The 14,852-nt window shown below is 44.1% G+C and overlaps 1 protein-coding gene across 1 annotated transcript; it reads right to left on the reverse strand.

Annotated features, from left to right (window-relative positions):
- Positions 1–1,149: 1,149 nt before the first annotated feature.
- LOC123097268 (CDK5RAP1-like protein) lies at positions 1,150–5,409 on the reverse strand. The gene is made up of 3 exons (XM_044518973.1): positions 5,122–5,409; positions 3,594–4,648; positions 1,150–2,007 (listed from the first exon to the last, which is right to left on the reverse strand). Exons 1-3 carry the CDS (start codon positions 5,400–5,402, stop codon positions 1,505–1,507), a joined length of 1,839 nt encoding a protein of 612 aa, XP_044374908.1. The 5' UTR covers positions 5,403–5,409; the 3' UTR covers positions 1,150–1,504.
- Positions 5,410–14,852: the final 9,443 nt, after the last annotated feature.

Raw genomic sequence — 14,852 nt, forward strand, 5'->3', positions numbered from 1 at the left:
GAAATTGTTAATGTTTCTTGATGGAATGCTACATGAGTGCTTTTTCAGTTGTAGAAATATGGGAAATATGCTGGAAACATACACCAATTTTGCTTTCATGGTTTTTGTTTTTTGGTTTATGCTACAATGCTACATACAATTCTCTTTGCTTTGATTTGTAGGTTTTGTTGTGGAATTTTGCCGACATAGGTGATACACTCTAAAAACAAGTACAAACTCCATGTGTAGATAGCAGTGAGAAGTATAGCATCATTGGGGTGGCTCCACACACGTAACAACATGCAGCATGCACGACATGGCGCCGATGCACGTGGGACAAGCGACGCGATGTGCGTACATGAGCAAAGCAAGGAACGGCCCGGACAGCTTTTTATCTCACCACTTCAATCAGACGGGATTAAAATAGTCAAATCGTATGTGCGCGGTGCGACCGGCCAGAATTTCGGCTGGCGCACCAGCGCCTATCAGTGGCCATCTAGAAATGAGCAATATGGTTGTACCCTCTATCTATTTACAACGACTGTTACCTCACTAATGGGGTAAGTTAAAAGGTTTTTTTTTTGGACAATAATCAGACTTTATTCCTCAACCGATAGCCAGATCATTTACAAGAAATGGAGAATTAAAGTCAGGGAAGTAAGAATCCCAAAAGGCTGAAGATCAACTACTAGAAGCATGTTTAGCCTCTCTAAAGCAATGGACAACAGTCGTACTTGCACCCAATATGCCTACACTCACAATGATCGGAAGATCAGGACCCAAATATGCATCGACTTGGTTAACACCTTCAAAAGCAAAGGTGCTATCAGATTCAATAATCAGCCGGTTGCACCCAATATTCGCAGCTAGCATAAATCCATTTTGAATTGCAGTGATCTCTGCCGAATCCACAATGCTTATAAGAGGTAAATACCAAGTTGCTGCTGCTATAAACTCTCCATGATCATCACACGCTACCACTCCCGTGGCTCCCGACAGTGTTTCAGCATGTAGTGACGCATCTAGATTGATTTTAACAACACCTGCCATCGGCTTCTTCCACATTATTCAGGGGGGAAGTTAAAAGTTACCTCACTAGTCACAAAAAGGATTATTCTATAGATAACAAAAAAGGCAAGCAAGAAAATAATCTTCTTACCCTGGTCGTCATAAGCATGAAAATATAATCAGTGTATTTATTGTATCAGCAAGAAATAATTCTAGGGCTTGCAGTAAGCAAAACCAATGAAAAATGTCAACTTTACAACTACTTCCCTCTAAAGAAAAAGTACTTCACCACACGAACGCATATAATGCGGAAAAATCTTTGTATTTCAACTGCTCCAAGCATAACACCATGCTACCTTCCCACCCAAAACTAGACAACCAATGTCTCATCATGAAAACATGTCAACACCAACTTAAATTGCATGGTATGCTCCCAATTGCAGTCATTTCAAGTCAAACATTACCCAGACTTAACTGATTCACTTCAGATGTGGACTACCATGAACTCAACTACTACTTATGCACCAACAACATGTGCGTCAGATGCATGATTCTTGCAGTACATGCCCAAGCTTGTGCGTGCAATTGGCTCTCCAGATAACGATGCTGTCGACGACCTGAGAATTTTTACCTCAACAAAGTCACCAACCACTGGCTTACGAGCTCCGTCACCTTCAGATGTATGTGGTACAGGGAGACTAGTAAACGAAACCCTGTGCCCCCGGTCAGTTTTCCCAAACAGCTCTGTTTCAGGAGCTCGCTTATTGGGTCCCTCGACTAGAACTACTTGTGTGGTACCAATCTGAGAATCATAGATCTTTCTTGTGGTCTCACGGAAGGTGTTGATCAGTTCTGCAAGTCTCCTCTGCTTAACATCATTGGGGACATCATCCTCATAATTCCGATGAGCATGGGTCTTCTCTCTCATGCTATATGCAAACATGTAAGCCATATCATATCCAACATCCCTTACAAGGCTAAGAGTGTCGGCATGGTCATCTTCTGTCTCTCCACAAAAGCCTGTTGTACATCAGAAACGTACTAGTCAAATTAAGAGAAAACCCTTGTCTCAAAAAAGAGAGAGAGAGAGAGAACCCAACATAAGAAAGTGCAGCATGTAAACATCTGCAGATAGCATGATGAATGAACGAAGGACAAGAAAAATGTGCTTTAATTAAAGTTACAGAACTTGAAACACGAACGAGGTAGGATGAAATCTGTGAGAGTACTATATATATAGCTGTGTAGCCTTTTGTGTTTACTCCATTCTATAAGGTGTTTCTGCATATTTCCTGCACCTGTACATGTATATATACTGGCCTATGGCCCCGTGGGAATACAAGTTGCATATTATTATTTCCTAAAATGGTATTCACCAGCGATTTGTGCTTTAATTTCGTGCAACTTCCGAGAGATTAGCATAGAAGCATCTCCTGAAAGAGATTATATTCCACCATAAATGATGCAAGTGGCATGTTGCAGTGCAGATGCAACAAATGAGTTACAGACTTACAGCGCAAGGCAGTGTAGTTGCCACAACTAAAATAAAAAGATATTTGCCTTGTTTAACTACAACCTCCGTTCAAGTGTCGTGGTTTTAGTTCAAATTTGAACTAAAACCACAGCACTTATTTTGGAACAGAGGGAGTACCATTTATAGCAGTAAGAAGTCAAGAACTCCCATTGTCATGAATACCAATAGCTTTGTAGTACTGTGTGATTCTTTGCAACATGATCGTCTTCCCACTATGTACAATTAAGGAAACTGAGAATAAATAACGCTCATTTTTAACAGAGGATGCATTGTTAGAGTACTGAGGTACTCAGTGTGAGCCGTAACCAGATAGAAATAAATGGAGACTGTTTAAACTACTGAGGTACTCTATTCTAAGCTGTAACTAGAGGATACATAGACATGACTGACACATTTGTGGACATGGAAAACAATTTTCTCAAACAATGAGGCCTTAACATAAGTTCAAAATATAGTGTGAAAAATAAAGGATGCTAATTATTACATAGATGTTCAGGTGGTAATTGTTACAGTATATGTGGATTGCACTGGCCCTTTCCATCACTTCGGACTTTTGGTTGCGTTGGCTAGTGCATGAAGCTTAACATGGTATCAGAGCTAAGGTCTTGAGTTCAAGTCCTGGTTTGCGCAATTTATCTAAAAATTGCCGTTGCCCCCCTTTGTGTCCACGTATAGGCCTCTTGAGTCATACGTGAGTTTCGCGTACCGTCACTCTCTACCGGTTGCACGTGTTGACTTGTCTTTCCCGTCACACGTGAGAGGGGGTGTTACAGTATATGTGGATTGCACTAGCCCTTTCCATCAGTTCAGACTTTTGGTTGCGTTGGCTAGTGCATGAAGCTTAATAGTAATTAGTAATTACTGTACATTCCTAAATCGATTTCATCTATCCTAGCCCCTAACCAAGTATTTCACATAGAAAGGAATCAAGGAGAATAAGAAGCGAGAAAGCAGCCCCTAACCACATCTCCCTCTCTCCAAATCAGCCACACAGGAAATATATATCCACATTTGAAGCACTTCATTTAGAAAGATTCTGATTGCAAAAAAGCAGAAAACAGGTGTGCCTTACCACTTATGAAATCACTGCTTAGCCCAACATCTGGAATGACATTACGGATTTTCTGCACAAGCTCCAAATATGCTTCTCGAGTATAACCCCGCTTCATTCGTTCCAGCACCTCTGTGCTGCCTGATTGTGCAGGCAAGTGAATAAGTTTGCAAATGTTGTGCCTATCCCGCATCAAATATAGCAGCTCATCAGGAAAATCCTTTGGATGTGGAGAGGTAAACCTGAATCGCATCTCAGGGTATTCCAGAGACAACTGATCCAGGAGATCGGCAAAACGCAACCCCATATTCTTCACTTTGCACCTGCTGGAAAATCCTTCGCTGAGCTGCCAGTTTTTACCAGGCTCCAACTCCTCAACTTCAGAAGTATCATTATAACTATTTACATTCTGACCAAGAAGCATTACTTCTTTTATGCCAGCATCCCATAGCTCACCAACTTCTCGGACAACAGAAGATACTGGGCGTGACCTCTCCCTGCCTCTAGTGAAGGGAACAATGCAAAACGAGCACATATTGTTACAACCCCTCATAATTGACACGAACGCCGTAACCGAATTGTCGGAAATCCTAACTGGGGTGATGTCAGCATAAGTCTCCTCCAGTGAGAGGAGTGTGTTGATACCCTTCTGCCCATAATCGACTTCCTGCAGCAACCTAGGCAAGTCCCTGTACGCATCCGGACCACATACAACATCAACCATCTTATCAGAGTCGAGTATTTTCTCCTTCAGTCGCTCTGCCATGCACCCGAGAACAGCAATCTTAGGAGGACGCAGAGACTTCGATCTCCCTCCAGCAACATTAGCTTTCCATTGCCTTTTCAGGAACCAAAAGTAGTTGAGCCGCTGCCAAACTTTCTGCTCTGCATTGTCACGAATTGCACAGGTGTTGATAAATATTATCTCTGCACTCTCAGGGTCAGGAACAATGTCATTGTACCCTTCTTTTTTCATGATAGACAGCACAATCTCCATATCGTTTACATTCATCTGGCAACCGTACGTTTCATGGTAGATGCGCCCCTTCCTTACTGTCGCTGTACCAGACTCTGAACTAGACAAACCACAAGAACAAAGCACGGTTATATCTCAAAATGCAGGCACAAATCATTATGAGACATGTTAACTGATCGGAGTTCACTGGAATACCGGTAGGAAAAATAATAATATAACCAGTCACATGAAACTCAATAGCTAACAAAATGGGCAATTGTCCATGCATAAGCTTCTTAAACACTAAAAGCAAAATATTTTTCAGCACTGAGCCAGGCAAGAGCCAACATAAACTACGAGACTGCAGCCACACATTAGCGATTAGCTCGCACTGGACCATGAATGAAATAAACAAGGAAATCTCTAGTTCCGTACAGAAACGAAAATACATTTTTAGCTGAAACAGAAAGCGTTCTAACAATAAACCAATAAACCAATGCAGTTTTCCTCCAAGTTTTACAGTTTACTGATGCTCTAACACAACGTCAGCCTCTCGCGCTACAAGTTGAGGGAATGAGAGGGTCACCGACTTACTCCGTCTGGGGCTCAGAGACGGGGCGGACATAGCTGCTGACGTGGCGAGGGGGCGGGGCCGGGAGCCGGCACCGTGGGGCGGAGACGGAAAGTGGAACAGGGATAGCGCCGTAGTAGCGTACGGAGGCTAGGTGGCCTAGGCCACGGCCGAGGCGGGCGGCGGTGAGGGGGGCGAGCGGCGCCGCCATCGCGGTTTGGATGGCGGGGGAGAGGTGAGGAGAGAGGAGTCGGGTAGGAGCGGCGGCGTGTCGGGGGCTAGTTGGATAACAGTTTGGAATCATCTTGTCCGTCTGATGTAAGATCGGTGGTGAAAAACCATGTAACCTACTCCCTATGTTCCTAAATATTACTCTTTTTAGATATTTCATCAGTGTGGACTACATATGAACAAAATGAATAAATTTATACTTTTAAATAAGTCTATATACAAACATATGTAGTCTGTATTGAAATCTTTAAAAAGACTTACATTTTGAAACGACGGAGTATTTTTTGTCTTTCTAATATTAATAAATCTAGTTTTTATGGAATACCATGATGGCTAATTTTATTAGTCAGCGAATAACTGATACATCACTAGTAAAATATACATGCGTTACCACGGACTTTTGTAATATCTTGTTCAAATTATATAAACATAATGTATGTTAAATTTCACATGTAGAAAATAGATAACATGGACACAATCAGATAATAATTGAAGTCCACTTAAGTTGCCATGTAAAATGATTAAAAAAAGGCAATTTGACGATGTATACATATAGAGCGACTATCCAACTACAAATCTATTACAAATTAAGATCTACTTGATGCATTTAAGAAATTCTCGCACAATGTCGGAAATGTTGTTTTTAGCTTCATCGCATGATATTTGAGTAAGTATAATAAAAAATTCTGCCTCCACTCATACCCATCCTCCACAAATAATATATGTAGTTAGCACAAATACTTTACTTCAATGATCTTAAAATGTATAATAGAGAATATTCTCCATGGAAACCGGACGAACCAATTCTTTACCGTCCCACCAGAGCATAAAAAAATCATGTGCATTGCCACGCGCCAACACGTGGATCTATCATGAGGCCCTCAACTTCCACACTTCGGTCATTGCGTTATTGCTTCGCTATGTTGTCACCCAGCTCGGAATCCATCTAGTGTTATCTATTAATATACCAAATTAGTGTGGTCAGTCCGATCATCTCTAATTCATGGACTATGAAATAAATACTCCCTCCATCTCGATTTAAAAGGTCCAACTCAAAAATGTCCTCAAACAAGGCAAATGGTGAATGGTGGAATGATTTTTACAGTTTGCAATACTAACCCAATTGAAAAGATGCATTAAGTTGCATCAACTACCGCATATGCATGTGTGATCACTAAATGGATGGGAACATTACATGCATTGATGAATTATATTGCTATAGGCATTCCTATCATCCCAAATTTAGATGCATTCGCCATCCACTCCATCCTCAAAGTTTTGACAAATACAGCAATTTCCCCAAACAATTTGCAATGTTATAGTCCTCTTATTTTTCTTATTTTAGCATTGCGTGAGAGCTGATAGTTATGAACCCTCATACCCCAGCATTATAATCACATATACAAAGAAAAATAGCCTAACACTTTTTATTATCTTAATAATTTCCTCTATCACTAAACCTCTTAACACAACCAAATATGACTAATTGTCCGGAGGTTGAAGATGCAATTGACGGTTGTGGATGTATCAACTCGCGACCTCAGACTTGACCAACTCACACGACACGGCCGCCCATTGAACTGCCACCCCCTTGTGACCGCATTGTAGCAGGTTCCGTTTGTCGAAGCTCGTACAGTGTTTGGCTCCTCCTTTGGTATCTTGAAGTACATAAGGATATGAGTATGATGTTGTCAAAATTCCCACACAAAAAAGCTTGATACATTGATATCTCAAGCAAAATGTCAATTATTCTGCTAGTATAGGTTTAGCTCATGACAACGTCATCACAAAAATGCAAAGGCTCACATAAATTGTACTGTGGACATGTGAAAGCTACCAAACTACAAAAACTGATTGATGGCTTTCAGTAGGATCGAACGTATGTCTAGAGGGGGTGATTAGACTACTTGACCAAATAAAAATCTAACCTTTTCCAAATTTTAGTTGTGGGTAGATTTTAGCAATTAGCACAACTCAAGCAATCAACCTACACATGCAATTCTAAGAGTGTAGTAGCGGAAAGTAGAACATTGCATATGAAGGTAAAGGGAAGGGTTTGGAGAGTGAGAATGAATGAAGAAACAGAGGTTTTTGGCGTGGTTCTGATAGGTGTGTGCTATCGTACGTCCACGTTGATGGAGACTTCAACCCAGAAAGGGTAACGGTTGCGCGAGTCCACGGAGGGGTCCACCCACGAAGGGTTCATGAAGGAGTGTCACGACCGGTTTTCCAATAAAAATATTTATTGAGAAATCGATCCCTTTTACGGACCAGTAGAGAAGAATCCTTCTCACTAGTAGACAAAATCTTGATCACAGAAGGAAAAACCAGGAGTACTAAATATAATACAAGGTTGAGCGGAGACTGCTCAACAATTTATTACAAACACGCCGATATTATACATAAAGGCGGATAGGGTGGCATAACTACTAACTCACGATAAAAGCGGTGGTGGATATGTCACAGCGAAGTGGGTGACATGACTCCTGAATCTAACAGCTCTTCGAGCGTCGGAGTGAGGCTCGAGGATACTTATTGTGGGTGGCGGAAGCGTATATAATACAAGTGACCAATATCCAGGATCGCACGGGACTGACTGGGGTTCCTCTAGGCGTCGGACTCACTATCAAACTCTTCATCCATGAGATCGCCTTCGTCAATATCTGGCCAAATCAACAAGCCAGGTGAGTACTATGAAAGTACTCGCAAGACAGTTCGGACATAAGATATAACAAATGTAAACATGATGCATATGATCAGATTAATAGAGCGCACTCAAACAACGAGATAGCAATGCATGGAAAATAAAAGCGGAGTCGGGCGGTAGTCCTCCCGAAATCCCAAAGTAATACTGAAGGCCAATCGAGTGTCTGAATGACTCCTCGAAATGATACAAATGAAATAACAATGCCGCAGTCGGGCGTCAAGGCGACACCACATAAAGGGCTTATAATGGAAAAATAAGTAACAGTGCGTGCCACAGTCGGACGTCTGAAGCGACATCACATAAAGGGCTTGTATCAAAAGTAAATAACGGGTGTGCCACAGTCGGACGTCTGAGCGACATCACATAAAGGGCTTATATGAAAAGTAAATAACGGGCGTGCCACAGTCGGACGTCTGAGCGACATCACATAAAGGGCTTATATTGAAAGTAAATGACGAGAGTGCCACAGTACGTCTGAGCGACATCACATAAAGGGCTTATATATAAAGTAAATAACGGGCGTGCCACAGTCGGACGTCTGAGCGACATCACATAAGGGGCTTATATCTCACAACTTAATATTTCAGTAGCTCATGAATTTAATTCATTTCAAGGGAATATTCAAGTACGAGATAAACAAAAGGTTAGTCCATCCATAGGAATAACAATTCAACGGGTATACTACTCAAGCTTGTTCACCGGGGATTTACCACGAGGACTGACATAGATATGGATATGCTGGCCATGGTCCTTGACCATGGACACGATGACTCGGAAGGATTTGACTCTGCAGAGTTTGTACTTTAACCACAGCCAACGGATTTCAGTAGTCACATGGACTAGTTCCGTTTACAGTGTTTTAGGAGAAACACATCTAACCAGTACACACCCATTCAACATTCCGATGCCAGGAATCACCCTCGGCAACGTTCAAGAAAAAATTTGAGACGGGGAGGCTACAACCTCGCGTAGCATGGGATCAAATTTATATACGCGCGCTCTAAGGGGTGCCCCCCTCTCGGTCCCAACCGGAAACACCCATGCCCCCTGACCGGATGACTGGCTTTAATCCAGGGCCATGGAACCCTCATACCGGCCCCTCTATTTGGTGTGTACACGGAAAGAGGTTAACAACTTACTAAACCGTATTCTTTGCAGAAAACATGTGGCAGCACGAAAGGGGAAGAACGGTAACGTGGCTCAGTCCACGTTAACGTCGGAGTTTATCGGATGACGTAAGACTGGCATGCTACAACAATACCATCTTACTACCTTTCATGTCACCACATGATCAGGTCATCTCTCATACAAGATCACAGTAACTTCGGAACACACGGATAGTTGCCTTGCATGCAACGCAATACTCACCGATGCTCATATGCCATGCACAAACCATTCAAGCAAACATGCAAAACACCTATCATATCAAAGGTTCAAACATGCTTGCCTGGTTCGGAGAAGTCGTAGTCTAGCTCGGCGAAGTTCGCGGCTCCGTCACCTCCTCCGGAACCTACGGTATAACGAAACCGTATACTAACGTGAACATCGTAGCGTGCATAAAAATTGTTCCAAAACTTTTCCAAATAAATACTATAAAAAACTAGACAAAAATACAAGACTGTCAGAAAAAGAATCAATCAAAAATCATCTTTTATTAAAAAGTTATAAGGGTTTTAGTCCAGGGACTCATCTGTGATGAAACGGAAAAGAACCAGGGACTTGTTTGAAAAACCAGAAAATGGTTCGGAAAGAAATGCGCCAGCCCAAAGAGAAAGCGCATTTGCCTGAAGGCGCCAACAAAAAACGGTTCGAGGGGGGAAAGAAGAGAGGCTGACGGGGGGGTCCACCCGTCAGGTTTAAAACTCCAATGGGGCTCGCCGGTGCCCGAAGGCTGCGATGGTCGCCGGCGTCGAACCACGGCGAGGCAGGGAGATCGGAGGGTACCAAGAGTTTCAGGGTGTCCTTCCGCGTCGGTGGGTGGTGGACTTGGCCGGCGGAGAGCACCACGTCGACGGCGACACTTTCTCCGGCGGACGGTGGTTCGGGCGATGGTGGAGAACTCCGGTGGGCGCTGCAAACTCCAAATTGAAGCGCGGGTCAGAAGAGTGGATGCATTAGGAAGCTACTGGCAAGAGCTGAGAGGTAGAGGTGCACGCACGGGGGTGAATCGAGCTGGATCCCGTGGCGGGTCGAGGCAGCCGGAGTTGGGGAAGAAGGCTCCCTCGGGGCTCTTCCAGTGGCTTGGCGTGGTATTGGTGGAGTGCAGAGGTGGTGTGGGTTCGAGCTCGAGCTCGGGGCCTCCTTTTATAGGCGATCCGAGGGGGTGGCCGTGAATGGGGTAGCTCCGGCGAGCGATTATGGCGAGGCAGGGGTTGGGCAGGGGATTTAGGAGGCTGGGCACCATCAGGGAGGATCACTGGTGCCGTTCCCCCGCTAAACCTCGGTCGGGCTTGGCGTAATGCGCTGGTGCTCGACGGAGCGGCCGTACGGGCACGGCGGCGGCAGAGAGCGCGCTCCGCGCCTAGCAGTTCACGACGACGGATGGCAGCGTGCATGGGTGAGTGGATGGCCACGCGGCGGCCTCCGGTGGCTTGGGCGGCGCTGGACGGCGCCATCCAACGCTGTGCCTCTCTCTGGCAGCCACAAAGCCGCCGCTGCCGTCGCTCACGGGTGGCGCACCTCCTCCTGCTCGTCGCCGACGCCCGCAAACCTCCAGGCGATCGTGCGGCGCAGGGGATAAGAAGGAGGGAACAGGGAGCAAGGCGCCATCGGGGTACTGGCGAGATCGAGAACGAGCTCTGAAGAAAACGACAGTGGTTACTGAAACTGTTTAACTGAACTCTGAACATTGACAGCAACAGTGTCCATCAGGTGTTCGACGAAATGATTTGGCATGAAGAAAAAAATTTCTGGAGCTGGGACTTGGTGAGGTGACCTCTCAATGCATCCAGAGGCTGCCTGAATTTTCTCAGATTTTGGGAGGAGAAAACAAATGAATTTCATCAAATTTGGCAAATAAGGTCCAAACTTGCAGCAAGTACAATTTGAAATATTTGAACTGGAGACCAGTGGATCTTCATGGATCTTGGTTGAGGGCTCTAAGGACTAGCTAGGGAAATTGGTTTGGAGGCAGAACTCAAAGTAGAAAGGGTAGCTCCTTTGTAAATCTCCAAGAGCCAAAGTAGAGGGCAGAAATTATTTTTGATAAGAATTAAATGGAAGAAAATTTATGGGGAGGTTCAAACTGCTGGATTTGAAGTATATCATGATCCAAAGATGGGGAAAGGCTTTTGGGAGGGGATTTCCACTTGGGTCATGGCAAGAGGGATTTTTTGAAAGGGGAAAAGATCACTCCAAATGCCATAGGATTATTTAAAAGATTTTCAAAAATATTTTTTCCAAATGAAAAACCCTTGAGCCAACATGGGATGAAAAACCTCCAAGACCAACAATCAAGTCTAGGGTGAAACCAAACAAACACTTGTCATAAAAAGGAGATTTTTGAGAGGGAGAGTTCTTTAGAAGAAAATTTAAATACCCTCCTCAAATCAAATAAAAGATTTTGATAAAACCAAAAAAAAAATTCTTTGGGTGTCACAACACCTACCCCCTTAGGAAAAATCTCGTCCCCGAGATTTCAGCTGATCCTCAAATAGATGTGGGTACTCTGCCTGAAGAAAATCTTCCCTTTCCCATGTAGCTTCATCCTCGGTGTGATTGCTCCACTGAACCTTGAAATTTTTTGTTCTTTTCTGACGGGTCCTCCTTTCAGACTCTTCCAATATCTTTACTGGCCGCTCTCTGTAGGTGAGGTCTGGTTGCACATCAATGCTTTCATGAGATACATTCTTTTCTGGGTTGCTCACACATTTCCTCAACTGTGAGACGTGGAACACGTCGTGGACGTCTGACAGCTCTTTGGGTAGGTCTATCTGGTAGGCTACTGTGCCTCTCCGTGCAACTATACAGAAGGGTCCAATAAATCTCGGGGCTAGCTTCCCCTTAATTTTGAACCGTTGCAGGCCTCGCATAGGAGACACTCGTAGGTATACGTAATCACCGGGTTCAAAGCTGACCTCGCGATGTTTTCGATCGTAATAGGTCTTCTATCGGCTTTGGGCTGTCTTGAGTCTGTCCCGGAACTGTTTAACTTTCTCCTCGGCTTCCTTGAGCATGTTTGGGCCGAAGATACGACTGTCACCTGTCTCTGACCAATTTAGTGGGGTACGACATCTCCGCCCGTACAATGCTTCAAAAGGTGCCATTTGTAGGCTGGCTTGGTAACTGTTGTTGTAAGCAAACTCGGCATACGGCAGACTTTCTTCCCAACTGGATCCATAGGTGAGCACACAGGCTCTCAGCATGTCCTCTAGGATTTGGTTCACGCGTTCCGTTTGTCCATCAGTCTGAGGGTGGTACGTTGTACTGAAGGCTAGTTGCGTGCCCAGAGCTTGTTGTAAGTGATCCCAAAATTTAGAGACAAATTGAGTGCCTCGGTCGGATATTATAGTCTTTGGGACTCCATGCAAACAAACTATACGGGAGAATAAAGCTTGGCTAGCCTTTGAGTGGAGTAGGTCGTCTTCACGGGAATGAAATGTGCTACCTTGGTTAGCCTATCTGTGATGACCCATATGGCATCATTTCCACGTTGCGATCGAGGTAGTCCGACGATGAAGTCCATTCCAATTTCATCCCATTTCCACTTAGGTATCCTGTTTGGCTGTAGTAGCCCTGCTGGCTTTTGATGCTCGGCTTTTATGCGCTGACAAGAATCGCAACAGGCAATGAATGCGGCTATGTCCCTTTTCATACCGTGCCACCAAAATCTTTCCTGTATGTCTTTGTACATTTTGGTTTCTCCAGGGTGGACCGAGTATGGAGCGGTGTGGCTTTTGGTTAGGATTTGTTGCTTGAGTTCCTCAATGTTTGGTACGCAAAGTCTGTCCCCGTACCATAATATTCCTTCATTGTCTGTGACGAACTCTGAAGCCTTGCCAAGGCTCATCTTCCTCTTTATACCTTCGATGCTGGGATGTCCCTGCTGAGCCTTCTTAATTTGTTCCATTAGGGTGGGATGTATCTCCAGATTTGATACATTGCCCTCAGAGACTAACACCATGTTGAGTCTAGCGAACTCCTGCTGAAACTCAGGCCTCAAGTTCTGTGGACTGTCTTTGCCCGGGCTGGGGTTCCGACTAAGAGCATCTGCCACTACATTTGCTTTCCCTGGATGGTAGTGAATGCCGACATCATAGTCCTTGACCAATTACAACCAGCGTCGTTGGCGTAAATTTAGCTCTGGTTGTGTGAAAATATATTTAAGGCTCTTATGGTCCGTATATATTTCACAACGATTTCCCAACAGAAAGTGCCTCCACTCTTTGAGAGCATGGATGACTGCTGCTAGCTCCAAGTCATGAGTTGGATTATTTTCCTCATGCTTCCATAGTTGCCTGGAAGCATACGCGACAACTTTGCCATCCTGCATCAGCACGCACCCGAGGCCCTTCCGGGATGCGTCACAATACACCTCAAAACTCTTGTGTATGTCTGGCACGATCAAAACTGGTGCTGTTGTTAGTTTCTTCTTGAGTTCTTGGAAGCTTTTCTCGCATGCTTCCGTCCATACAAACTTCTTGTCTTTCTTGAGCAACTGTGTCATTGGTTTTGCCACAGTGGAGAATCCTTCAATAAATCTTCTGTAATATCCGGCCATTCCCAGGAAACTCCGCACATCTGTCACGTTGGCTGGTGGTTTCCAGTCAAGTATGGCTTTGACTTTTTCTGGGTCTACGACCACGCCTTCTTGGGTTAATATATGGTCTAGGAAACCAACTTGCCTTAGCCAAAATTCACACTTGCTAAATTTGGCGTACAATTGATGTTTCCTTAATTCTCCCAAAACAATTCTGAGATGTTCAGCATGCTCTTCTGGTGTCCTTGAATATACCAGAATGTCGTCAATGAACACCACAACAAATTTGTCCATGAATTTCATAAACACTTTGTTCATGAGGTGGACGAAATATGCGGGGGCGTTCGTCAGTCCAAACGGCATTACTGTGAACTCATATAATCTGTATCTGGAGGTGAATGTTGTCTTAGGGATATCTTCTGTCCATACTTTCAATTGATGATATCCCGATCTTAAATCAATTTTTGAGAACACCTTGGCTTGCGCGAGCTGGTCAAACAAATCATTTATCCGTGGCATCGGATATTTGTTTTTGATGGTGATCATATTGAGAGCTCGATAGTCTATACACAATCTCAGTGTCCCATCCTTTTTCTTGGCGAATAACACTGGTGAACCCCATGGTGAGGAGCTGGCTCGAATAAATCCCTTGTCCAGTAATTCCTTTATTTGCTTCTTCAATTCTACCAACTCGGATGGTGCCATTCTATAAGGCTTCTTATAAATGGGGGTGGTGCCAGGTGCTAGTTCAATGCTGAACTCTATCTCTCGGTCTGGTGGCATGCCTGGTAGTTCTTCTGGAAATACGTCGGGAAATTCGCACACCACTGGAACTTTTCTCAATTCTGAAATGTCTACTTTGTTCAGCTTTGGTTGTCGTGACCGTGGTCGCTCTTGAGTTGTAACTTTTATTGTCTTGCCATGATGATGAGTGAGGATTATAGTCCGATTGAAACAGTCAATAAATCCTTTGTTGGCGGTCAACCAGTCCATCCCTAGGATAACATCCAGTCCTTTATTTTCCAACACGATGAGATTAGCCTGAAACTTTAGTCCTTCGAATTCAATAATCACTCCTTGGCAGTAACTCTGAGTGATCTGCTTATTTCCGGGGGACT

Source organism: Triticum aestivum, chromosome 4D (assembly GCF_018294505.1).
Source record: "Triticum aestivum cultivar Chinese Spring chromosome 4D, IWGSC CS RefSeq v2.1, whole genome shotgun sequence".
NCBI classification, from domain to species: domain Eukaryota; kingdom Viridiplantae; phylum Streptophyta; class Magnoliopsida; order Poales; family Poaceae; genus Triticum; species Triticum aestivum.

Coding starts and splice junctions, on each gene's coding strand:
- LOC123097268 (XM_044518973.1), bottom strand. CDS start 5,402: ATGATTCCAAACTGTTATCCAACTAGCCCCCGACACGCCGCCGCTCCT. Junction 4,649..5,121: donor GTCTCTGAGCCCCAGACGGA/GTAAGTCGGTGA, acceptor TGGTTTGTCTAG/TTCAGAGTCTGGTACAGCGA. Junction 2,008..3,593: donor AAGCAGTGATTTCATAAGTG/GTAAGGCACACC, acceptor GATGTACAACAG/GCTTTTGTGGAGAGACAGAA.